General features: G+C 48.9%; 3 protein-coding genes across 3 annotated transcripts; 1 reads left to right on the top strand and 2 right to left on the bottom strand.

Annotated features, from left to right (window-relative positions):
- Positions 1–93: 93 nt before the first annotated feature.
- LOC131258741 (TRAF3-interacting protein 1) lies at positions 94–2921 on the bottom strand. Its single transcript, XM_058260118.1, has 5 exons — positions 2787–2921; positions 2542–2659; positions 612–2068; positions 332–534; positions 94–244 (listed from the first exon to the last, which is right to left on the bottom strand). The coding sequence occupies exons 1-5, from the start codon at positions 2919–2921 to the stop codon at positions 94–96; spliced, it is 2064 nt and encodes a 687-aa protein (XP_058116101.1).
- A 397-nt stretch (positions 2922–3318) lies between these two features.
- On the bottom strand, positions 3319–4229 carry LOC131258483 (UPF0547 protein C16orf87 homolog). The gene is made up of 3 exons (XM_058259808.1): positions 3809–4229; positions 3581–3732; positions 3319–3515 (listed from the first exon to the last, which is right to left on the bottom strand). Exons 1-3 carry the CDS (start codon positions 4115–4117, stop codon positions 3428–3430), a joined length of 549 nt encoding a protein of 182 aa, XP_058115791.1. The 5' UTR covers positions 4118–4229; the 3' UTR covers positions 3319–3427.
- An 899-nt stretch (positions 4230–5128) lies between these two features.
- Positions 5129–25974, top strand: LOC131260742 (mucin-5AC). Its single transcript, XM_058262548.1, has 7 exons — positions 5129–5260; positions 14750–18923; positions 19265–19923; positions 20011–21231; positions 21265–22164; positions 22284–24647; positions 24693–25974. The coding sequence occupies exons 2-7, from the start codon at positions 16535–16537 to the stop codon at positions 25617–25619; spliced, it is 8460 nt and encodes a 2819-aa protein (XP_058118531.1). The 5' UTR covers positions 5129–5260; positions 14750–16534; the 3' UTR covers positions 25620–25974.
- The last annotated feature ends 1028 nt before the right edge of the window (positions 25975–27002 follow it).

Below are 27002 nucleotides of genomic sequence, written 5' to 3'. Positions count from 1 at the left end.
GGTGTTTTAAAAAATGGGAAATGGAAAAGAAAAAGATGTAATTAAAACCTCTACTCTCTAGATTGGAGTGGGGAGAAAAACTGGCTCATCCACCTATATTTCCGTCATGTACAGTCGTTCAATTTTCTGCTCGTTCTGCAGAATGTTGGCCCGCGTCGAATCGATCGACTCTCGGTACTCCTTGATGTTGACTTCGATCTGCGACAATTGGTGTTTCAGCGGCTCAATTGCGCTCTCGGTGGCACTGCAAAAGCAGATAATTTTACTAAGACCCAGACCAACTTCCACTAGGGCTTGGGAAAATTATAGGACACATCCCCACCCACATTACCTTCGTTCTTTGTTAAGCTCCACGATCGATTGGGAGTATATCTGTTGCCAGCTGGCTAGTTCGCGTTCCATCGAATCGATGTCCTCCTGGATGAAGTCCATCAGCTTCCCGAGCGGATTGACGGAGCGTGTCAGTTTCTGGATGGAGTCACGCAGCGATTCCATCTGTTTCGCCGATGACTGCCGTTGGCCGGTGGTCCATTCCTGTAAAAAGATTTTTGCAAAGAGATTTATTTGAAAACAGAAAGGCATGAAACTTAATGTTGTATCCAATCTTTTACCATATCCGCTTTCCGCACCATTTCCCCGTCGGTGCCCGTATGCGAGGAGAACTCCTTCTGGGTTTCCAAAATCTGCTGCACCAGGTGGCCCTGCTGCTCTTCCGGTTCGTTCGAAACGAGTGGAGCCGCTCCGTCGTCACCCATCAAAGATGGATCAACCGTGCCGATCACCACCCCACCGTACCCGTCGGCCGTAGCCGTGGGGTCTTCGATCACGATCAAATTTTCCCCATCATCGTCCAACAGCTCGTTGTTAAACACCTCCATCTTGACGTTGATATCGCCAAGTTTCTGCGTTTCGTTGGGCTGCAGGATCACTTCGACGTTTTTCTCCTTGCGACGCGGTGCTCCGGGCCGTGCCGAAGGTGGGCGAACACTGGGTGGTCGAAGGCTCGTTCTAGGTCGCATTACCGTATCGATAACGACCGATTGCTGCCGGTTAATTGGTGGCTTTCCGGACGACTTTGGTTCGGCCGCTGCCGTAATCGTTATGGACGTCGTTCCGCCATGATCCGGTGCTTCGCCTCCTTCCTGTGCTCCCGGATCTCCTAAGGTACCACTGTCTTGCCGGCTTGGACCTGGTGACCGCTCCAATCCATTGAACTGATTCATCTCTGAAAGTGCATTATTCTCGCTGGCGGTCAAACTGTTTTGCTTCTTAAGTGAAGACCTGCGGCTGCTGCTATTGCTGCCGGAGTGTTTGTTACGCTTCTCCAACTCTTCGTCCGCAGTCAGAGGTGCGTCATCGTCGGCCACCTTCTCCCCCATCTGTCCCTCGACGACCAGCGACCGAGGAGGACTTTCCCCAACGGTCTCCTTAAGTGAATCTTTACGCTTGCGACCTTCGATCGGCTTCCCATTCGTCAGCTGCGCATCCGTGCCATTAACAAGCGCATTAGTCGATCCCTTGCCCACCGTAACCACCGTCGGTTGCTGTTCCTCAGGGATTGAGGGGATCCGTTTGAGCGACTTTTCCTTCTCCTTGCCTTTTCCCGATTTGTCACTCTTCTTTCTACTTTCCGTCGTACTGGAGGGCGATGCTTTTGTGCCATTCTGCTTCCCCTTCCCTTTCTCGGCCCCCGGTGCGGTATTTGGTCCTCCATTTTTTCCCACTTCCTTCGACTTTGCGGTTCGTTCCTTTTTCTTATCCACCGGAGCGCCAACGCCAACGTTTTCTTTCTCTTTGATCTTTTCCTTGGGTTTATCTTTGCGTGACTCCGATGAAACGTTGGGAGCGGCATGGCCATTCGTGGCATTGGGTTCCGGGCCAGCTGGAGGTGCTCCGTTCGGTTGAACTTTGGAACTGTTGGCCAAATATTGACGAACGGCATCGGTGCTGCTTAGTTTCTGCTCCAGTACGAACCCGAGCGCCTGTAGAAGTTCATTCGTTCGTTCCGGTTCTAAACCAGCCACCACCTTCGAAGGGCGAACCTTTAGCTCTTGGCCGGTGATTAGTTCTGTGCAGTAGACAACGAAGCCAATGTTAATACAAAAAAAAAAACAACAACATATCTCAGCATTCGCCGATTTAAATTCTCAATTTCATACCAGTGACAAATAACCCGGATTATCTTGTATCCGCCATCGTTCACTGAAGTCGATGACTAGACAGAACCACGTGGAACGGAAGGTACAAAAATCGATAATCACCACCCCCTAACGAGAGTGACCAGCGGGTCTGAGGTCCCACCAAGGTCACCGAAATGGAAATCTACCCGCACAGTAATCACTTTATCAATAATCTGGACAAATATGACACAAAAGTGCAGAGCAGTATAAAAACGTGCAACGTTTTGTTATTGTCCGTAACGGGCAAAAATATGAAAAAGGAACCGCCTCGCTTTAGCGTGTCCGACTCGTCTCGTCTCTATGTCAACAGATACGGCAATGATTGATGCCAAATAAACAAGCCTGTGGTATATATACTTACTAACGACGTCAATAAGCTTTTGCAGGAACGCCATTTTCGAGTCCCGGTCTTTGATGTTGTCGGAGTTCAGCTCGTCCGCCGTGTATAACCCTTCCAGCAGGCCATGCTCGCGTATAATCTATTCCGAAGGAAGACACCAAGAGGAAAGGCCGACCACCCGAGGGTGTGAAATGACCGGATGGGGAATTCCTTAGCATTAATCCATTACAGTCCAACCGGCATTATCGATCGAAAGGCAACCATACCGCGTGAACGATGTCGTGCAGGAAGCGAAATGGTGGCTTACGAAGCAGTTTCTCAGTCAGCGCGGGTCGTTTCACGAATTTCCCCAACGAGGCTTGGGTCCGTTTGGCGACGGCCGGATCCAGTTCGGATGCCATATTGCATCGAGAAACAACTCGCACTAGTTGTAACTAATGTTTCCTTGATTCGAAATATTGCACCCCAAACGACTCATCACGATTGAACAAAAAAGATGACAGTAGAACTAGTCACAAACGTCGATGAAATAGAACTGACCCACTTTCTGCTCTGGTTTGACCACGACGTTAGACTTTAAGTACGATGGTGTTGAATAACAAAACGTAGAATGAAGGTGAGAACGTGGTTCGGTTGTGAAAATGTATTCCATGCTGTTGTAGGCTAACGGTTACCAGGGTAACCGACCGCTTGCGAACCAATACCCGTGATCAGCACGCAGCCATCTGCAAGGATACCATTGGGAAGGATAAACTGCACGAAGGATGACGTACAAGTTGTATAAAAAAATACTTTCACTTATTCGATACTATCCGTAGCAAACCCACATCTATTTCTATAATCTTAAGTATAGGTAGGATTAATTGTAATGAAGTGTTTTATACAGAAAAGGTATCACGAAAATGCTTTAGGGCTGCGTCCACACTACGGAACCAATTTTGCGATTGATTTCTGACAAAATGATAGCGGCTACTTCCTGCTTATCCAACGGCAACCTAAAATGAAACCGAAAGTGTTCGTTGTCAAATGAAGATTCATCGTAAATGCCTCTGTTACTCACTTGGCAGCAAGGTCCCCACCGCCGTCGATTTCTTCTTTCTTCGCCCTTCGGTTGGCGTGCCGATTAGCTCGAGCTACCTGTGTTTCCTTGGCCGTAATAAGTTGTGCCTGTTTGGCGTCTTTGCCCTTGATGAGGGATGTCTTGGAGGATTTCTGCAAAGAACAGTATGTCAACAGTAAATACAAGCGTAAGTATTAATCCGCACAGCCCAGACAAAACAGCACATACCTTTGTTTTCTTTTTCTTTTTCTCGTACTGCAACGAGTCGTAGTAGTTCGGTTTTTCCCGTCGTACTCTGCTAGTGCGACGACGTTGCACCTGACCCGAGCCGGAACCCTTGCGACCATCGCTGGAGGACGAGGCCGCTTGTGCCGCCTTCCGTTTTGGGCCAGTTTTCGAACGCGACGGAGGCTCGTACACTGTCGCACTAGACTGCCGCATGCTGAATACATGCCCACAGGAACATTTCTTCGACGCAATCGCCACCTGCACTTCGCATTCTGGACAATGTTTGGTAATCATTCGAGTTTTTACCATGTTCCGCTGGCCACCGCAAAGTGAAAGGTATTTTCTCACTTTCGTACTCCACCCGCGTACGACGAACGACCAGGGAGAGTAGGAAACTAATGCGTAAACATAAACAAAACGTTGACAGAGGTGCATTTACAATCAGGGCGATTGCACTAGGCTTTGCCACTTTTGTTTCCGTTGCAGTTTAGTGTTGTGTGTAGTACCATTAGCAGCTGATTTGAAGATTTGCTTAAGCTTTGGTCCCTCAAAACTAAGCAAAATGAATTTGATAGGCTAGAAAGCTAAACGTTTGTTATCAATTGATAACAAATCTTAATTGATTTTAAATTCACCTACTGCCATTAGTTACAGCACTTTGCTGTCAGTTGTAAAGAAGATTTGCAGTGTCAAAGACTCTGAAAGAAACAGGTCAATTCATTACTTTTCTTCGTGATTCTTTGCTTCACAAAACCTCTAATTTAAGGGGTCTATTGTTCGTATCAGCCTAGGCACAAAGTTATTATCAAATTGCAGCTCTTGTTTTGTTAAACGATAGTTATTCACCATTACCATATGTTTTTGTCTTCCAGACAAACAAATGCTGTCAGTTTCGCTGTATCTAGTGGTGGAAAATTCAAATCTAGTGATGGTTAACTCGAATCCCCAAACCTAATTCTCAGCCTATCGAATAAAGCGGACGCCAATCAAAGCCGGTTTAGAAATTCCAAATCTCCATCACATAAACCACATGCGCGACAACACATGTCATTATCGTTATCTCATGATAATCTCAATTCGTAAAATACATGGATTGTGTTATTCCTTCTCAAATCTAAACATACATTATAAAGGTCAGAATAGATACCTCCGATAACTAACGGTTTACTGTATTTCTTTGTTAAAAGTGGGTGATAAAAATCATGTCGAATCACAAACGAATCGAATCTAATCAACTCTTATTCGAATTTGTCAAATCGGACTCAATCCGTCTAGGAAGTCTGTGATCTTCCGAATCCCAATGATGCCAACACTAGTCGACGGGAAGCGTAGGAAAAAGAAAAATATAAGATAGTGAAAAATTGGAAGTGTAGAGAAGTACAGTGCACCAGAACGGCAGCATCAGAAATAGTTAGATTAAGTGCGGAAAGAATTGTTGGTTTAAACTAAAAGGTAAATTATGTGCAATGCTCTACCGTAGTTCGCGAATCTCGCTGTGCAGGAAAAGCAAATTGCGTGTGCGAGGGAATGTTCGAAACGTAGTGCGATCAATCGGGTGAAAAGTCGACCCTTTTTCCCTTGGTCGTGCAAAATTATACGGAACCCCCGTTCGCGGCGCGTAGTGCGTACGGTGTGCGTTCAATAGTTTCCAAAAACATCTCATTACTGAAAGTGGCTTATGTTTTATGTTACGAAGATGCGAAAAGTTAGCTAGGTGGCTGCCAAAAGAAAAAATGGTTCGCCTCGAGCACAAGTATGGTTGCCTCGATTGGGAAACGAATGTCCAAGCGTGAGTATGTGGTGCTCATAACCCTCCAAGAGATGAAAAACCTTGATAAAAGCGCCAACTCGTGAAAGCGCCCGCGGAAGGGGCCATTCCCGTCCAAGAACGGTGAATGGAGGAGAACGTTTGTCCACTTTTTGTTGTACGAATCGAATTTTATAGCTCACAATTGTTGCTATATGAAGAATCCCCCCTTATGCGATTAGGGCTGCATAAATGGTGTATTACAGAACCATTTCGGCGAAAGCTAACTTCTTCGACAGACATCGCCAGTCAAGTTGAGTCACTGTTCCGTGGCTGCTCTGATGGCAGATTTGCGCATACATGTACGCAACAGGCCTTCTGGAAGAGGTGCGTAAGTTGTGTGGCACACACAGTGTGTGCTTTGCAAAGGAGCCAGCATCTTTGGCCGGGGGTGAATGGTGGCCGGTCGGCTGGTGTGCGTACAGCGACCAGTCCACCAGAGCATTTGTGCGTGTGTCGTACGAGCCTCCCTTCATTTTGGACACGCACTTTTTACGCAGCCTACGCAGGCAGCCTGCTGGTACTTCGGCTGCTACCGTGAAGCGTGGAGCAGTGGCTTAATAACGGTTTCGCGATGACTCGCCAATGATTGACCCCGGGTAAAAGCGAAGAATCAAGGCAGCTGTCTTTTGTGTTGAGGCTGCCCACTTCGCCGCGGGGTGGAAAAATAGTTTGCTGAAACATTACGTAAAATATAATGATAGGTATGGACAACGATTAGATAAGTGAGCCACAGAGAGGATCGTATGTTAAAGCAAGGTTTTCACATTAGGTCCGAAAAACGGAGTGTAACGAAAAGCAAGTTTAAAAGAAATGACCCGACGGTCGTCACAGCACTTTTTACCGTGTCTCACTAAAACAGGAAAGTTAGAAAATGTACCAAACTCATTTACAATCGGCTTAATAAAGCGAGCACACAGAAAAAAAGCCATAACCATCGAACACGTTTTGCGGCTGGTACTAGTAGAATACCTTCGCTGGAAACCCTGGCCTGCCCTGCTCCTTTGTCCGTACACAACATAACCTGTTTTGCAGCTGATCGGCACGGGGGTTGGAATTTCCCGAAATCGGCCCTGTGGCGGCAAACTTTCTAATAATCGAGTCGCCGCGGAACGCGCGCGCCGAGCGTCGCGGAGGAGACGGATTTGTATCGCACACAGAAACATTGAAACCCTGCCACCGGGCGGACGCACTTTCGACGTCGGGGAACACCAACTTCTGGCGAGAATGGATATGGTGTGTTTATATGCGAACAACTTCAACATGACTGGCAGAGCCTGCTGCCTGTTGTCTTGCGAAAAAAAAAATCGTAGACATTGGCAACGTGCTGCTTGCTCGGAAAACAGCAACTTCTCTGCTCGTGTCCACCATTGAGGGACAGATAAAAATAACGACGTAATACAAGTTGAAGTGAGTGTGTCGGCTGGGTTTTGTCGGAAGCCCAGCGGGGTAGGGGCAAGTGCAATATGCAACTGTCAGCGGTAGTTGTCGCAGGAAAATGGTGCCGGAGATAGTTTGGCTAAAATGCGTTATAGACGAAATAAGTGCCTTATTCGTTGGTGTGTGCGGGTGCGTTTTTGTATGGTAGAAAGAGGATTGGGCTTCACGGTGGCTAGGGTTTACGGGAAAATCAAAAGTTAAAACATATCATGAACTGTGTTCTTTGATGCTGCTCGTTAACTAGTGGACGGTCCGTGATTCTTTCGAGTGAGTGGGATTTTATGCACCTTCTTTTCTTCATGCCCAAGCGCCGTACACTATTGGTTCGTTCGATTGCAATGTAAAATAATGACAGTGTCCAGCACGCAACCATTAACTCCATTCATACAATGTACCACCCGCCCCCTCGCTGCGTCGCCCCTCCTCGCGCTCACTCTCTGGCAGCCCGTTCTCGGCAACAATTTAAAACAAAAAACGAGTCGAATGCATAAATGCAGCTCCCAGCTCGCTCGATTGCAAATGTCAGCAAACTGCAATGTTGTGCTATCTCTTTCCTGCTCTGGCGCTCGAGTTCGCCACCCGAGGTGTGAAACGGGCAACACTTTTGGTTCTTCGGACCGCCATTTCTCTCCCGCCTGCCGTGCTCTCTCCCCAGGGGAGGCTCTTTCGCTCGCATCACCACCATTTGCGCGCGGGTGGTGACCGTCGCTCGCGGGTCGTGTTTTGTGCAACTGCAGTTTTAGTGCATCCGGCAGTGTGTAGCAGCGCACACGCAAGTGTAGGCTGCCCGCGAACGTGATATTTCTTCGCTTTGGTGATAAGTGTGACTACACGCAGTTCGATCGGTTAGGTGTCAGAGAAAAACGCATATGGTAAATTGCGCGTTTACAATTTTCCCGACCAAAATTTAAAGTGCGTACAGCGGCAGAAGCGATCGGATCATCTTTGCATGTTGTTCTTACCCATTCATGCCTCATATCTTCTGTTGAGTAATTCATTTCATACGTGTTGTCTTGGAGGGTCTGTTTTTCTCGTACATGAAACCAATCATTATCATCATGTCGATCCAAAGTGAACGTGTGGGGAAACAAAAGTCAATAAGAAAGTTGAAAATAAAACAAGAAATGCTCCAGATAACCAACTTTTCTATCCAAACACTTCATGAGATATAGGTGCTTCTACGTCCCTGGTGCAGGAGCAGGGAGCAAAAATGGTCTAATTTGATGACTTGCTTTTATTCGGCTCTTTCGAAAAAAGTAAACACCCAAGTGTACCGATAATCAGCTGCAGTTGGTGGCCGTAGGTGGCTCCGTTGCAGTTGCACCAGTCGAAGTTGAATCTTACTCCATTGACGGACGGCTTGAAACAAAGTGTGATATAATCATTTGCAGTTGCAGTTTGCCGCGTGTCGCTCCGTGCTTCGCTCAAGTGTTCGCTCACCACCGCCTCGGGCGAGGGTTATTCGAGATTAGTACATATCTGTGTTGGTGTATGTGTGTGTGTGTTTGTGCCCAGAGTGTATTTGTGTTGGTAAGGTTGGCTTTCTTTCTCCCGTTGCTCGCGGGAGTCGCGCATTTTACAATTCTTCTCTTGGGTGAGGGCGAGAAAAATAAATAAATAAAAACCTGCAGAAACTGCAAAAGCACACACGACTCCCTTTCCCTTTCCCCGCACACTCTGCACCCGTTACCACGGGTGGTTTAAAGGGCTCGAGTTGGGATGGTTGAGCAAAAAATCACCCATTGAAGCGTCGCAAAAGGCTCCGCGAGAGCGGTGTGAATTATTGGTGAGCAGAAATGAGAGATGACGCTCTGTCGTGTGTGTAATTTCAAGCAAATGCCGTAAATTCCTGGCTTCACCAAGGAAAAGGAGTGTCGCAGGTCGGATGATTAGAAGGGAAAGAAATTGGTTCCTTTTCCGTGCTGTTTGGTTGCATACTTAGCTTATTAAAGCCCGTGAACAGCCTGTTGAAAGTCGTCCAGCCCACACCTTTCGCGGCGGGACAGTGTTTCGCGGGGCACCGCTTGTTATCGCCTAATGGTCGCCATTGCATTCGTTGTAAGTTGCCAGCAGAGGAAAATTACCAGCTCTCGGAAGAGAGAACAAGAGAGGTGCTCCATCCCACTCGGCAAGTTACCTCGGTGGTCTTCGAGTCGCATGTAAAACCCACGTTAAAGGAATGTTCCACCCGCCGCCTGCACGTGTTGGCAAGCGCAAGAGTGCATCGAGCACACACGACGGTGTCCCGATGCCGATAATGACACAAGTAAAGTGATCGTGCGAACGTCGAGAACACAGAAGTGTTGATTGAGTTTCGCGTGAGATAATAGCGAGCTTCCGTGCGAGTCTGTGCTAGCTCCACCATCGAGTTGCGGTAGTAGGTAGATGTTGGAAAAACGGAAAGCCAAACCGAATGTAATTGGCAATGGGCTGGGGTAGCAGGGTGTGGTGGATAGTTTATTATGGCGCTCAATCGTTGTCAATCGTCGCCTCCTACAAGAGTTTGACTAAATGGAAAATCTTTCATTTATCGTAGCAAAAGAAAGAAAATTTCCAACCTAACGCAACAATCAAGCCATGACGCTCTAAACACTGGAATACTAGACGATCAAAAAATCACTTCGATTGAAGCAAGCAAGTGTGAGTACCAAGAAATGCACACACACACATACACACACTACAATCACGCTCCTGCGGGGGTTGCTGAAACCATTGCCTTGAATCGATTCCAATCCGGAACGTGCCCTTCAATGTGATAATGTGAAATTGAAGGACCCAAACGGGCGCCGGCATGTTTCCTCACTGGGCAGTACGATATGATTTACACTACCCTGCCGGAAAGTGTTTTTCATCGACGAAAATCTCCTGCTTTGTTGTAATGCACTTGACGCTACAAATAGAAATACAAACAGATGCACATTGCCCCAAGGGTATACATACTTCTTCGAGGCGTGAGATCATCCAGCAGAACAAAGTGCATCGAGAGAAGCCGACGCTGCCCGGGAGAGCGATTTGGATGGAAAGAGAGAAAGAGAGCGTATTTAAAAAGTGAGATGTGTTTTGAGAAGCGGAAGAGCAAAAACAAAAAAATCATTACAACGGAATGGTAAGCAAAAGGAGTAGAAAAGGAAGAGAACACAACGTCGGATGAAACGAGGGGGAAGAAGGGGGAAGCAAAACAAAAACAAAAATAATCCCTTCCACCCCCCGCTGGCCTGTAAGCTCTTCTCTCCCTCTCTACATCAACCCCAAATCAGGTGGCGCCTTTGAATCGAATGCTGACCAATTTACGCTTACGTTTGTAGTACACTCCGCGCGTATCGACATCCTACGCACTATCGCTTGCCTTTAGCACACACCTTTGCTGTGACGTCATCATAACAAGCCATTCTTTATAGCGTATATTTAAGCTCCTCCAGCGGGTGCTGTTCGATTTATACGTTTGTAAAATCAAAAATTGTCTCAAATTAATCTGGTAAACAAAATGTCTATTAGCTACGACTTATTCCGGATCCGTTTGATTGCGAATATGGTGCTTGGATTTTAGATTATATTTTATTTTAACTATAAAATTGTGGTCTTTGCTTAGAAAAACACTATATAAGAATACATTCAAAAGTAATGATAATAATACAATTGTTTAAATCCCCTTGAGTGTTCTTCTAAATGAGTTGATTTCTGTTGCTTTTTTATGTGACTTCAAAACGCACAAATCCGTCAGAATGGAACCGTACGATAGAAAAGATTTCACATTGACATTGACTGATTGCTTTTTCCGCGTGGTTTCATCGACAATAGTTCTTTTCGGTTCGTATGTCGCTGACCGCATTATTCTACGGAAGGTTTTTTGTTTAGCATTTAAAAAAAGGGATCAGTTTTCTTCAAATCCGCCGAATAGTTAAATGATGGATAACGTCACCCGGCAGAGCGAACAAAAAACTTTACCACATACGAATTGATCAGTGAGATTTTGGGGCATTTTGCCAGGATCACATGTCGCTTGGACATTTTTTCGCGCAACAAGCCGACGGGGTCGAAGGAGGAAATGAGACAAGCGCAAAAACAAAGAAAATAAAATAAAGTACCACACCTTCTTGCCAAACCAACGACACGGCAACCCTTTGCCCCCAAATCCAATGCCACATAAAAGCAAGCCTTCAACCGTAGATCAATACTTACCGCGGCCATGAGGACGAGAGCAGGCATGCAACATCCATTTTTTATGGGGTTTTCCTTGGGTTTTTACTATGTACGATTTGCATTGAACCTAGTTTAAACTCCATCACCGGGTAGCAAGCGGGAGAAAATTCATTTTTACACGATAAGGAATACATTCCACACCCAAGGACCATCCAAACCACGTTGGGCCACACACTCGGCTTGTTTGACTGCAGAAACGATTGCGGTAAATCATAAGCACACCTTAGTGCGGTCGTTGTCGTTCGCCAGTGTGTGCAATGGCCGCTTCCGATCAGGACCCTAGCCAGGAAACGGCAGGACCTTCCGGTTACGGTCAAATCCATCCACCGAAGGGCACCTAACGGGAGCTAAGAAAGATCCATAAAGTTACAGCACCAGGCTGCAATTAGTGGCATGCAATCGAGAGTTGTTCGTTTGTCGCACGAGGAAACTCGTACGTCACTGAACAAAGAGACAGTGGGTGTAAAAGGCACACTTTGCGTGACGTGTATTGAACGCTTTATGCTAGTGCAAGCTGGCAGGACGGCCTCGGTCTCATAATTGGAAAAGGATTTTTCTTTCTTTTGGTCTTGGTAGATTTTGTGTAAATTGTTGGATGGTAGACTCGTTCGGTTTGTATTAGTTTGGAAATCATTAAGAAATTTAATCCTAGCCATTATCATAGTTTCTGGCGATCATTACTTTTCGAACGTGTTATGCTTAAACCGCTATCGATCGATCCCATTAAAGCTTAATTGTACATGCGTTGATCGATAATGAGTGGTTCAACAATGTGAGCTGGACAGTAGTACACCTGTCAAGGGTAATTTCTCTGACTTGAACTGCTCGGCGAAACATCAGCAACAGAGGCGTATGTACTTCCCCATCGCGTGACACTTGTAACGATTTCCGCAGTGTCGTTTGTATGCATTGGTCATACTAAAACTCTTCTGCCTGAAAACGCTGTATCGCGTCTGAATGCCTTCTACACTGAACTTAGACTCTGAAAATACCCCTTAGTTCTGTTTCCGTGCGATGCTGATGTTGATAATTGCTCGTCCATGGGAAACTTGTTGACCGTTGGATCCATTTGCGTAAAACTCTTTGAGTCTAGATATTGATGATACAAGTGGCAAACTCAAACTCTGATCATTTGAATATTTATGACGGGTTGTTGGAAAACAAATTTGCTTGTAGTCTTCATGAACAATGGTCCCTTCGTTTGTGACGTTAGTAGCATTGACACATGTAGCGAGCGATGACTGATCAGTGAGATAATCCGTAGTACATTTTCGAGCGAGAACTTTTTTCCGCCCGTTTGACAAACAAAAGTTAGAATGTGGCTGTTTCGTTAATCGTAGTAATTACCGGAAAGAAATTGTTTTCCTTGTTTGTAATTCATAACCTTAAAAAAATGGGATATTGAGTAGTAAATGGACATTGAATAACTCAAACATCAATGTCTTAAACCTAGCCGGATGATTTAAATAAAAACTAGGCACAAATTTTTACTTATAACTAAGTAGTATTCTAATTATAAAATACAAAAATGTCAATTTGATAGATCAAGTATGAACGAAGAATATTATATTCACGACTTAGTGTTCTGTACCGAAAATCAACGAAACATAAATTTCGTAAAGCAAACGAACATTAATTATGGTTGTTGTTTCTACTGCTGACTGATAAGGTTTAAATTGTTCAAATAATTGCTGATGCCCCCATCGGCAATTTGGCGAAGTAATTTGTGTTCTATGGAAGCTATCTACACGAAATGTATGCTGAACGGGAAGGACAAATCAGAAAAGCGAATAGATGTATATGCCTTTTGACTTACTCACCTGGTATACTGAGAAAAGAGAAACCCACCCACCAGTTACCGGGTTAATGCACCCTCCTTCCCTCGATGGAAATATTTTATTAGCAAAAGCGACGTTATTTTACGCCTGACAATGCTCTTGACATTGCATCCGCCCCGACGAACGCGGATGCGATCGTTCTGTGATCCCACTGTGCCAGGGGTTCATGATCTCAGCACCAACAGGTTGATGAAGTCATGGCGGGTTCTTTTATTAGCACAACAGAACCAAAAAAGCGTAAGATTACACATAAGTAAAGCAAAACGAGAAATGAATATTCTTATTTTTGTTTTGTTTTATAAAACCGTTTTTTGTTTTCCACCGTGGCCGCTCGCGATCGAGACGATGAGCCGCGAATTTTCGCATCTCAGTGACGAGATATCTCGGCCCGTTTAGAGGTAGAGTGGTTGGCTGGTGTGGGCCATCTTCACCATCTTCAACACACAGCTGGGACTGGCACACAGTGATCGTGCAGCATCTCTCTTTCTCTTGACCTACGAAACTAAGCGCGTAACGTAAGCTTTGATCGAGCTGTAGTAGTGGAACGGAAAGATGCACCACCGGGAAACGGGTTTCGGGTTGCTACAAACGACGTTCCTCTCGTTATACCACGATGGCGCGCGGGTTTGAATTATGGAACCTGTTGGCACGCGAAAGCGCTGGCGTAGGCTTGGAGGTGACGGGAGCCGGATGACGAGAGACGTGTTTGGCGAGTAGTGTGTCAGTAGTAGCAGCAGCTGATGGTTCGCGGATACGAACACACGCACACATAGCTTCGCTTCGCGATCATCTGTTCGCAACTAGCGCATTCGTACGCGGTGTGTCAGTAGCAATTTCTATTTATTTTTCTCTCTTCTGTTTAACTGCACTTGTTGTGCGCGGTACGGTTTGCTGTACACTACCTCCCTTCGGAAACTCACGTTTCCCTTTTTGCATCCAACGCCGCGGTATGCCATCCGGGAACAATGCCACGCTAACCTTTGCTCAACTCGTCTTGCTAGCTGGCGCACCTGAGACCAATCAGGGAACTGATCGATCTTTACTTCTTTAATATCGAGATGAATAAAACCCTTCTTATTCGTCCGTTTTCGTAAGCAAAAATCCACCTGTTCTAAGGTGGGGTAATTAAACCAGACGAACGGTATAATGGGACGGATTTAGAGTTTATTATACAAGCGTATTTTTCAACGAAGACAAAAATTGGTTTGGCTGATGCATTCTCTTCAAATCAAATTGTATGCCTTATCAAGGTGATAGTGACGAAAAATATCACTTCGCTAAATGATTACATGTGCAAACGTTCAAGGAAACACCCCAACAATCTTCAGGTTCTCATTCTAATCGCGATGTTTTATGTTAGTTCAGCATCTTTAGAATTGGTATATACATTGAGTGATAATACTCAAACCTTTTCAGCAGGGTGTAGGGCGTTGGCCGATTTGAATGTTATCTAGTTCAAGCTGAGACTCATCCAAGCATATCATGATCGTCGACAAACATCTAGTGTGTTTTCTAGTGTGCTACAAATTTTGTTACACACACGTGCAACGATGATCACATTAATTACGCTTAACTAATGTCATTATTGCTTCTTAATTTTTTAATTAATTACATAATTGATTTGTCTTGTTCCGCGTCTTTTTTCACAATCTATAGGAATAAAAAAAAGATAGTGGTGCAGAAACACTAAGCCGTGCATGCAGAGAAGTGATCTAATAAAGAAGAACAAAATATGATACAATAGAACACATAAACACAAAACAAAAAGAATAGAGTTGGAATTAACATAAAGAGGAAACGGAGTCGCAGCCAGATACCAGCGCACTGCAATAAAGAACCCTTTCAAGGCGTTAGTAGTATATCGCACGTGTAAATCACCATGGCGCTAGTGGTGTAGATCGACTGATCGACCAAAATAAGCTAAAGCCTGATAAAGCCACCCGCGCGACTGTCTCAGATGCAAACGTACAGGCAGGCAGCAAACGTTGACGTCCGGAACGGTGGTGCCGGTACACCAGCTGCTGCTGCTGCAGCTACTGTTAATGCAGTTTTGGCGGATACGTTGATTATGCTGATAGCTGAACCGAACGCCGTCGTTACACCGTTGCACGCACACCAACCGGAAGGGTTCGGTGGCAAAGAGGTGGAGGCACTGCCCGGAACACGCGTCCAGAAGCTGCGAGCCGTGGAGTGGCGGCGGGCGCACGCAAGCGGAGCAAATTGAACCCAGAAGGAGCCGTGTGTCGTGTGCGCAGCGGAAAGGTGCGCGCACCATTATTCAAGGGAGAAGCAGCGATTTGTCCGCGCCACCACTTGGGTAGGTGTCAGTATAGCAGTTGCCGCTGAAACAGTTACAGCGGGCCACAACCACACAGTAAACAGATCGTTCACGTCTGCGGCGGCAGCGTGTCTACCAGGCTGTCAAACCTGACGATCGGGAAAAAACACAACTTTTATTTGAGAACAAAAAACGGGCAGACCACAGAGGAGCGCAAACCTCAGACCTGAGAAACGAAAGCAAGAGAAGGAGTGTGCCGCGCAACTGTCGTGGAGTTTTTATAGCAAACATATAAAAAAAGGAAGAAATCCGAGCAGCAACGTAACAGCGCGAGAACGCGTGAACAACTTAATCTACTTTACCGTACTTAGTAGCACCAGATACCGTGTAAACGCGGGAAGCGAAAGGCGAGAGGTATCTGGGAATAAAATAAACATTCAAAAAAAAAACACCAACGCAGAGGAAGCTGCCGAAACAAATCGTGATACACAATCGTCGAGAGAGCAAAAACAGTGAACAAGCAGGGCAGTAGAGAAAGGGATCTAGTACGCTTTGAATTCGGCGGAAAACGAATATTAAGTTAACCAAAAAAAAAAAAACAAAAAAAAAAAGATAGAAAAACTCGCCACCACAAACACGGAAGACCGGTGTTGCCTGAGCCGAGCTCGGGCTAAAAGGAAAAAAAACATCATCAACAATATATGAAGTAAAAAAAACAATTCATAAAAACGGCAGACTTCAGCAGAACAGATGATCGGTGGTTTATATTTAGCCGGTTCTGGTTACTAAGATTATCCTGCGGCGTTGCGATCTGTTAAAGCGTGTGAAAACTAGGACGGGCACGGAAAGGAATGCTAAGAAAAGTACGAAAAACAAGGATTTGTAAAATACCCGAGTGAAGATTTGCCTGCCTACTTGGTTTACTAAAAGTGATATAAACCACAAACTACTGTGAAAGTAAAACTTAAAGGGAAGAAAAAGAGAACACAGAATCAAAAGCAGAACATACTGGTGCTGGTGTGATAAAGCACGGATTCATAGTGAAATTATCGAATACCAACTATCCTTTAACATCCCCTCCTCGTCTCTACACTCACCTTCCCTTACTAGTCCATCACAAAACCCTATAATCCGGCAGACGGTGTGGAAAAGGTATTGGGAAAATGAATATAGATGCAACGGAACAATCACCACAACAGGCAGCGCAGAATCAGCAGCAAACGCACCAACAGGATACGGCGACGGTAGTGGCATTACTCATTTCACCATCCTCCGCCTCGTCACCGACATCCACCGTATCGCCGACGGCATCATCGATTTCGAAAAACAGCAGCACGGACGAGGTCGATGAAACTACGGCGGAAGCAGCGGACCTTCACAGCAGCGAATCCCAGCCACCGCGTGATGTAGGGCAGCGACCAAATGAGCAACCGATCGGTGAACGCCAACAGCCGGATGCCACTCTCGCTAGCGATCATCAGCATGTTGTCGCACGGCAAGAAGAGCGTTACCAGCGATCGTCGATGGCGGCAAGCATACCATCGTCGATGCTCGGCACCGCCGAGGAAGACGGAGCTGCCAGTGCTCGGGCGATGACATTTGCTTCTGCTAGCTGCGATGATGGGGTGCTGGAAACGACGGACCACACACTGCTGGCCCAGTGCACAACGGTCGGAAACGTGACGGCCTCCGCCTCCGAGAAAGATGACCAACCGGTCGTCACCAGTGCCACTGCCGCCATCGATGACGAAGTGTTGGACAGCTTGAACAAAAGGATGGCTTCTGCAGAGATCACAGACAACGACACCACCACCACCAAGACGGATGTGGTACGAGAGCAAGAGTTAACGGCGGATACCGCAATTCCCCAGCAATCGACAAGTTCGAGTTCGTCTACAAGTTCGTCACCAGGAGCGGGGACAGATGCGGCTAAGGAAGTAGTTGCTTTAGCCGACAGCGGCCTGCCGACGGCGACCGTGCTGGCAGCCGCCAATAATAACCCGATGCCCGACGAGGACAACGAAGATGAACAGGCTGACAGTAGCAGTTGTAGCAATAGTAGCAGTACTGATACCACCAGCAGCACCAGTGGAAGCAGCAATAGTACCAACACCAGCAGCAGCAGTATCAACAATAATGACCGCTTCAACAACAACAACAACAACAACAACACCAACTGTAGTACCGGACACAAGAAGGAAGAGATCGAGAGCGGTGACATCGATAGCGGTGGTAAGGTTAAGGTTGGCACCGCCTGTGACAATGATTCGTCGTTGCGCATCGAAAAGGAGGAAGGCGTCCGGACGTCTACTGCAACCGAAATAGCACCCGGGCAAGGCGAAGGCAGCAGCAGCACCAGCAGCAGTGTCACATTGCCCAATGCCGAGCTCAGTAGCGGGACGGTATTGGTAACACATGAAGCCGCACCGGCGGCACCATTAGACAGAGTACAAATCTTGCCCGAAACGATGGACCACAGCAAACAGGAGGAGCAGCAAGTGCACGCGAAGGCGTCGGAAGCGGCAGACCACGACGACAACGACAACGATGAGGGTGTCGGTCTGTCGTCGATGACAGTGACAGCACCAACGGTGGGTGAAGTGGCCGAGGAAAATAACACCATTAGCACCGCAAGTAGTAGTGCTATCGTTGTCGCCGTCGGTGTTGGTGATGGTGGCGAAGGAACATCGTTATCGTCGCCTTCGTGTAGCAGGGCACCACCAGCGGCGGGGCCTCTGGGGGACGGATCGTCCTCGTCGTCCACCACCTCAGTAACCGCTGCCACCCTCCCATCGTCCCGTTCGTCCTCCCCGCCGTCGTCGTCGCCCTCGGAGTCGTCACCCAGCGCCACGGTGCCACAGCAAGCGCTGGCAGAAGCCCAGCAAGCAGCACCATCGATGGCCGATCGACAGTTATGTGATAGTTCGCCTAAAGGACACTCCTTTGTTGTCGGCGTCGTCGAAGGCCAACGCAGTAAGAGCACCGAGGTGCAGGCACCATCATCACGAAGCCCTCACCAATCGACCGCCATCGGCACCGAGGCTAATCCGTTGATATCAATGCATCCTTCGACCGCGACGCATTTGGCGGTAGTCGTAGAGGATGACGGTGGCGATCGAGACGACGGCACGCACGCTCCTTCGAACTCACGGCCACTAACGCTAGCCGAGGAACTGTCTCAGGCCGATGCGGCTGGTTCCCTCACCTCCTCCTCCTCCTCCTCGTCGGTATCGCCGTCGGTGGTTGCGCCCGGATCAACCTCCTTAACCGCGGCAGTCGTAGCCGTCCTACCAAAGAGTGCTGCAGGCACAGCAGTAGCAGCAGTAGCGGCTAGTAGTGGCAGCAGTCGAAGCACGTCGCCCATTTTGCACAGCAGCCTTAAGAAATCGCACAGAATGGGATTTATGACCGGAGCGGCAGTGACGGGGCCAGCAGGAGCAGAGGCAGCGGCGACCGCGGTGGCGACCAACGAGCCCCGACGACGGGTGTCCTTTCCAAAGGATGCGCAGCTCATTACCGGCTACCTGGACCCTGTTAACCCCTGGGCTTGTAGTAAGTATTCGTTTCTTTCCACAGCATAGTGTTTTTCTTCTGTCTACTCAAAATTGTTACGAAAATTTCGAAGTTGTTTATAAATTAGAAGCGAATCATCAAACTTGGACAAAAAGTGGGATGCAAAAAATTCAAGATACATTTTAAACGAGTTTCATTGCTAGAGCAAATAAGATTTTTTCGTTAGTACCGGTCCTAGACCAGGTAAAAAAACACATATCTATGGCTTCAAGCCGTCACGTGACTGGTTTCATTTTTTCAACAAGATTTACTCACATATCGTCTAAAATAAATGGGTTTGAAGTTATTTACATAAAAGATTATGTTGTTCTACTCTGCAGTATCGGTCTGTGAATCATCGGAGTTACTCGAGCTGTACCGTAGCTCTTGTAAGCGGCACTGCACCCTACCACTGAAGAATGTCTTGGAGCACCTAAAGTCGATCGATAACAGCAAGGGTCGCGTACCATTGCTCTCGCTGAAAGACCAGCAGCTCAGCTATGGTGCGTGCGAGGCGCTGGAGGAAATATTCAAGCACGTGCAGTACCGGTGCATTGACCTCTCGCACAGCGGGCTGGACGACGTAACGGCGAGCGTGATGTTCGACATCATTGAGTACTACGAGGCGGCGAACGAGCTCGATATTTCCGACAACCTGCAGCTGTCGAGCAAGAGCTGGACGGCGTGCATCAACATGCTCAAGAAGAGCCAGGCGCTGAATGTGCTGATCACGCGTGGACCCACGATATCGGACTACCAGGCCACGAACCTCGCGAAAGCGCTCAACACCTCCGCCATACACACGCTCAAGCTGGAGCACTGCGTGCTGAGCCAGCAACCGATCGCGTCGCTCTGCACGATGCTGAAACGGAACACAGTATTACGGGAGCTCTGGTTGGCGCACAATCAGCTGAGCTGCGAGGACGCCCAGCAGATAGCGAATCTGCTGCGTTCGAACTATTACATTCAGCTGATAGACATTTCGAACAACAGGATCGGGGTAAGCACGGATCGGTTTTCTTTCACCCCCTTCGTTTAGTCAAGATTTTACTTATGTTGTGCATTCTCTTCCGCGTGTTGACGACAGGATAAAGGCGTCGACCATATCGTTACTGCGATCGTCGAGCAATCGATCTACTTCAAGGACATGCAGGAGAAGAAACGTAAAAGCGACCTTAATTTTTCCGACCTGTCGAGCAGCTTGAACAGCATCAACAACGGTGTAAAGAACTATTTCCCACAGCGGATACGATCCAGCGAGCCCATTGCGATCGCGACCGCGCCGCATCAGGTGGTCAGTAGCGACGACGACATGCGCTGCACACCGTCCGCCATCACCCTCACGCCTCCGGTGACGCCACCGTCGACTCCGGCGCTCCCCGCGGTCACGACTCCCACCGGTGATCCCGCGGACCGAACCGACCGGAGCGAGATGATGGAAACGGCGCAGATCAGCGAGGCCGGTAAAACGGCGACAATGTATACGATAAACCAGCACGGGGTGGGCATTGAATCGAAAGCGAATGACACCGCGGCACCACCAGCGCCTTCCCCGCCGACACCGCCCGCCGATGCGGTTGCTCCACCAAACGTGAATCTAGTGCAAACGAGTACAAACAATAGCGTAAGTCTACAAACTAGTGATAGAGAAAAGCCCGCCACGGTGGAACGGCCGACGGCTGGTGGGATGGTGACGGCCGAGGAGGAAGCGCTGCTGCTGTCGTCCGTCGTCGTCGTTGGCGAACGCCCGACGGAAGTGCCGAGCACCACTGGCATGGAGGAAATAGTACAAAGCGAACAGACGGTTGCCGCCACCACGCTGGAGGATGAGAGTTTGGAGCTACTGTTGAGTCTGGAGACGCCATCGTCGGACAGCCCGGTACCACAGGCACCGAAAAAGGCCCGGCTGGCTAAGCAGGATAGTGTGCTGAGCGAGTTTGAAGCATCGGTAGCCATGGATATCACCACCAAAGACGGTGGCAAAGGCGTTGAATCAGAGCAAAAACCAAAGCACGATACGAACAGCAGCAGCATCGCAAGGCAACCGATGCCCAAAGTGGCAATGATGGAGGAGGATGCTCCGGAGCTGTGCGCTGATTACGACGACGATGGTAGTAATTTGCAGATCTCGCAGGAGAACCTCTTCGTCGACCTTGGCATACCGGCGGTTTGTGAGGAGGAGGAGGATGTTGAGGAGATAGAGCGAGCAACCGGCTCCGCGGCAGTGGCAGCACCGCTGAAGAAAGATGAGCTGCAGTTGTTGATTGAAAAATCGAAGAAAGTGGATGCGGATCAGCTTGAGACTGCCGTCGAAGCGGAGGAGGATGAGCAACCAGTGAAGGAGGTCCCTGCGAAGGAACAGAACGCTCCGCAGACGACGATAGCACCGCCAGTCCGGGTGAGAAAAAGTGCCATTAGTAGTGATGAAAGGGAGCAGTCGCCATCGCTTTCGTCGGTGCCTATCCAAGCGCCGAAGAAAGATCGAAGTCATTCGAGCAGTAGCGATAACACGGTCGAAGGCGGTGGCAGCGCCGTTGGAGTGCGCATAGTGGAAGTGGAGATCAAGGATAGCGTTCCGCTGTCACGCTCGCTAGACTCGGTCGGTGGCGATGAGTCGGACTTCGAGAGCAGCAGTCCGTTCATGACAACTGCACCGAGCAGCTTTCCGAACGAACGGTCGTTCAGCTCGGAGAGCCTGAACAGCGAGACGTCGATCGATTCGAACGACTCGAAGTCGAGCCTCAAGATCATCGAGTCCAAGTTTGCCGCTAAGAACGGAACGCTCGAGCGACAGCAGCAATCGAACGGGAACCGTGAATCTACCGGTGGCGATCAGGCTTCGACCGCGCCGACCGGCCTACAGGTGCTGGTACTGTGGAACAACGAAATTACGCGCAATTCGATGCGCCATTTTTCACGACTGCTCGAAAAAACCAGCACCCTGGATACGCTGAACGTGGGCAGCAACCTGCTGTGCAATAACTTTGTCGCCGGTATTGGGGCCGCCCTGAAGGCGAACGGAAGCCTTACCAACCTGGGCCTGCAGGGTGCGCACCTGTCGGACAAGGGTGCGAAGGCGATGGCAGAGGTGATCGAGTTCGGGGGCAACGCATCATTGCAGCGGATTGATTTGAGGAACAACAACATTCAAAAGGCGGGTCTGGAGGCTCTCAACGAGGCCATGAAGTCGAACAAATCAGTTACCCGAATCGATTTGGACGATACCCCTCGAAGGGTCAAGGTAAGATTCTTTTTAGATTGTGTGATTTTCCATAGCTAAATTATCCAACGGCAGCACATGCCTCACTGTCGAAGCCATACTCTGCTCCTGTTAATAATCGATTAAATTTCCATTCTCAGGATACCTCAATGGATGGCGTCGGATCGGAGTACAGCCGGCTGGTGAATAACATCCGGGCACAGTGCGAGCGAAACAAAAACCCACCGGAACCGAGCGAACCGATCAACGCGTCGGTGAAGCGCGCCCGAGCAAACTATCTCAGCTCCCGGAAGATCTCCCTCACCTGCCCATCGATCAAGACGTCACCAAGTGCCATCTCGGGCGCGGACAAGCAGCACCTGCTCGATCCAAGTGGGTGCAAAAAGACGCCACCGGGCACCACCACCGGTGGTGGTCGTTTACGATCGCCATTGCCCAGTCCCATCCCCTCGCCCATTGCATCGCCGGTGCCGAGCCCGTCGCGCAATCGGTTCCACGTGTCGCGAGTAACCGACGCTGCATCGGGTGGTGGTACCGGAGGTGCTAACCCGTCCGGATCCCCGTCACCGTCCTCCACCGGCAGCTCGCCGACACTCTTCTTTCCCTCGAACTCGCGCTTCAGGGTGGTGACGGTGGCGGAACCGGACCTCAAGAGTGCTAACAATCGTAACAGTGGCAGCACCATCAGTTTACCCATGAGCAGCAGCAAATCATCCCCTTCGGTGTCACCTTCGATGGCGGGGAGCGTTGGCTCATCCGCGATGGCTGTCCACCGGCGTCCGGTGTGCAGCTCCGCACCGACACTATCATCCTTCCCTTCACCACTGTCACCGCTGGCGGGCGTACCCACAACGATGGGCGTTCGACCGATGACTCCTTCACCGGTCCCTCCGCCGCCTCTTTTGCCTGTCGTAATGCCCAGCAACACGACCTTTAGCACGTCCATTCAACCCACACCACTAATGGCGGCACCACCGATGGGTCCATCACCCACGATGGTTGTGCCCACACTGGTCGGGCCCACACTTGTGAACCAATCAATGCCACTCCAGCCACAGATACTCTCACAGCCGCCGTTCCAACAACTACCGCCACTTGCGCCATTCGCGCAGCAACACACCCCTCCAGGCTACCACTTTGTCACAATGTGTAGGCCGGGCAGCAATACACCGATTACCATACAGCAGCAGCAGCTACAACAACCACAACCACATCCATCCCTTGTAATGTTCCATCAACTTACGAAGAACACAGCAGGTCCACAGACATCGATACACCTGCAACAGCAGCAGCAACAGCAACCACAACAACAAACCCAGTACATCTCCGCCCATCCTCCCACGAAAGTGCGCCATTCGTCGTCGTCGTCGTCTCATCACCATCTACAGCAACACCATAGCAGTAGCAGCAACAGCAGCACCCTGCACGATTCCGTGTTGTCCTCGACCAGCATCGAAAGTCCGGATCTGGAAGTAAAGCGTTTCATGTCGGGTGGTGGTAGTGGTGGCGGCGGTGTACTCGATGACAGTTGCTGCTCGTCGATCAGTAGCAGTAGCATCGATTCGATCGACAATCCACACTTTATCAGCACCTCCATCAGCTCGACGGATGAAAGCTTCGATCTGGTGGTCAGCTCGCCACCTCCCTCCGGGGGTGGGTCGTCTTGCTCGTCGTTTTCGATCGTCCCTTCACAAACGTCTCGACCGCAAGAAGAGGAAAGTACGCTCATACCGAGTGCGAGTGGTGGTGCCGGCGGTGGTGGTGGATATCATCTGGCGGGGAAACAAACTGCTGCCGCGCTTGAAGGAGCAGGCCAGCAACCACCAATCGCCAGTTTGTCGACGTCGAGTATCGGTGCACAGCTGAATACGGCCAGCTCGCAAGAGTCACTGTACGATGTGCACGATCTGTCCGCGTCCTCCAACTCGTCCCTCACGGGCACTGTCACTGTAAACTGGGCGCAGCAAGGACCAGCGGCAGCTGGAATCAAGCAGCATGCAGCCCCCGTCGCCCATCACGCAGCACCGCCTATCGCGGCGAACGTAAAGGCGGCAGCCCATTTGGCAAGCAACTCCAACGAAAGTACCCTCACGTCTGTTCAAAGCCTCGACCGGGAGCCGGCGAAGGTTCAACCTGCTGGCGAGAAAGCACCCCGTGTACGAAAGACCTCCTGGATACTCGGTGGTGTGGGGGGAGGTACCGGTGGGGGTGGAAGTAAACACAGCGATTCTGGCTCAAGTGGAGGCAGCACTCCAACGCCCAGCGGTGGTGGCAGCGGGTATCCACCGGCGATCGAAAAGCTTCTCAGCATCTTTCACAACCCGTTCTCCAGCTCTAGCAAGGCATCGTCGGCCAGTCCACCACCACACGCGACAGAGTCGTCTGCCTCGTCGGGAGGTTCACAACCACCGTCGCGGAAGGAAAGTCCCATGGGTGGATTGTTTCACTGGGCACATGGAAGTGGCGGTGCCGGTAGTAATAGTACCAGTCCCACCACCACCACCGCCACCGCCACCACTTCGTCATCTACCACTAGCAGCAGTGTGAAGAAGGAGGAAGTCCAGCGGCTGAAGGAAAATGTGTCACCCGAAACAACTTTGACGCCACAACAGCTGCAACCGCTGCAGAACCAGCTGCATACGACCGGTACCTCGGTCCAGCATCAGCAGCAGAGTGCGGAGAACATGCCTCCGCAGCTAAAGGTGGAGATGAAGGAGAACATTTCACCGGAAAACACCATCACCCATAAGCTGCTAACGGCGGTTGTGCCTAGCGGGGAGGCGGTGGTGCTGGCGGCCTCAAATCTAGCAACGCCTGCCATCGTAACTCCAGCTGCCGCCCCCCACACGAAGGTCATCTTTCAGCTCGGTGGTGATTACGACGAATCGGAGGACGACATCGAAACGCTGACGAACAAGTATGGCAACAATGCCAGCCTTGCCGGAGTTGGTGGGCAGTACTTTGGTACCGGTGGGCACCACCAGAGCGGACCGAACAGCCTGCTTGGAGGCAGCACGACGAGCAACAGCAGTGGAATTAGCATCGGTAGCGGTACAAGTGCTGGCGGTGACATACCGACCACGATGATGGTTCCTTCGCCTACACCGAGCGGTGCTAGTGTTGTCAGTGGCCAGACGTCGGTATCGTCCGACACGGTGCTGGTGCTGAGCCATCTCGGCCAACTGGCGCGCGACTCGCTAAGTATGTTCAAAAACCCTAGCCTTACCTCGCAGGACTCGATCTCGGTCCGTTCGATGGACTCACTGGTGGAGATGGCAACCGGTGGAGCAGCAGCAGCTGCAGCAGCGGCAGACACTCGCGGTCATCCACCATCCGCATCACCGTTGTCAACTGTTCCAGGTCACTCTACTCAACCGGCATCTGCATCGGCATCATCACCCTCGTCTTTATCATTAGGACATACTGCATCATCCCGCTCGTCATCCCCATCGGTGGACAACTCCTCGGCCCAGTAGCCACCATTATGGCCTGCTGTTGGGGAGTTTAGAGCGATCGCGGAAGTGCTCATCTGAATTTTTGCGCGCAGACAGTTTTCCTTACATCTGTTTTTCTTTTTCTTCTGTCGTATACGCACTTGCTGCTTCGTCACCAAACGACAGTCCCCGCTTCCCCCAAGGAACGGTGGTGGTGGTGGTGGTGACGGCAGTAGCACGTTCTAGAAGCCAGAAAGATTCTAATCTATGCTGCGTATTTGTCTTGTATGTGCTCGCCGTGCTCGGAAGTTGGTTGTTTTACATGTTATTATAATTTTTAAATGTGAATGCTATTACTAAGCAAAATGGGGGAAAAAACATGGCCATAAACAACGTATACATTGGTTGCTATCTTTGAACTGATGTACATCCACCCACACACTTCCCCGCCGATATGCTGACTTTGCAACACGTGTGCATAGTTTTGTTCGTTGCGCTCATTACTTTACGCAGAGCATGTATCATAATGATATGAATTAGAGGACAGTAACACAAATTAGGAAAAGAGCTTGAACTGCAATGAACCGGAAGCAATTTATTTTTTGCTTTGATTTTGCTCACTCACATCATCTTTCCGTTTTTGCCCTCCGCCCACCAATTTTCTTGTGTGGTCATTTTAGTACGCAACCCAAAAACGAAAGTGACTTGAGGGACAGCAAGAGACATTAAGCAAAGTACAGAGAGGCAAGGATAACTATGCAGTAAAAAACACGATCAACGACTTTGTACTAAAACGCCCGATTACTAACCGACTTTTCAGTGTACTGATAAAGAAACATGATGTGCCTTCTTTAATAAGTGAAAAAACAAACACGTGTAAAACTCATCAAACCCGGGATGATATGGAGACAGAAAAAAGTAACTGAAGATGATAAAAAAGCTCGCGCAGTCGATTGACATAACTACGTACGCAATTAAACTTAGTCAAAGTCGAAATCGAATCGCTACCCATGAACGGACGATTGAACGAAAGCAACACTTAACAAAAACCAAGGGAAAACAAAACAAGATGAAAATGGAATGCCTCGGAAGAGAAGCGACTCTTTGATACACTATACTCGACTGAATAGGATATAAAAGCATACCGTGAGCGTGTTATACTATTAAACATTATGATTACGACTGGAACGCAAATAACACACACAGCAGACATTGGACAGTTTATCGCGGGGAAGAGTTTGGCACTGAGTAGAAAATCATTTTAAAATGTTTTATCAAATTTCTTCGCCTAGCTGAAGGCGAGAATTTTTTCACCTAAAATGCTTTCACCCGTACCCGATTCGCATTGCTTTCGATCGTAAACAATGGGGGATGACGGAAAGGCGAGATCGGATTAATAATAGAAATCAACTGATCACGTAGGCG

Source organism: Anopheles coustani, chromosome 3 (genome assembly GCF_943734705.1).
Source record: "Anopheles coustani chromosome 3, idAnoCousDA_361_x.2, whole genome shotgun sequence".
NCBI lineage: Eukaryota > Metazoa > Arthropoda > Insecta > Diptera > Culicidae > Anopheles > Anopheles coustani.
This window is presented reverse-complemented; position numbering and strand designations above follow the sequence as displayed.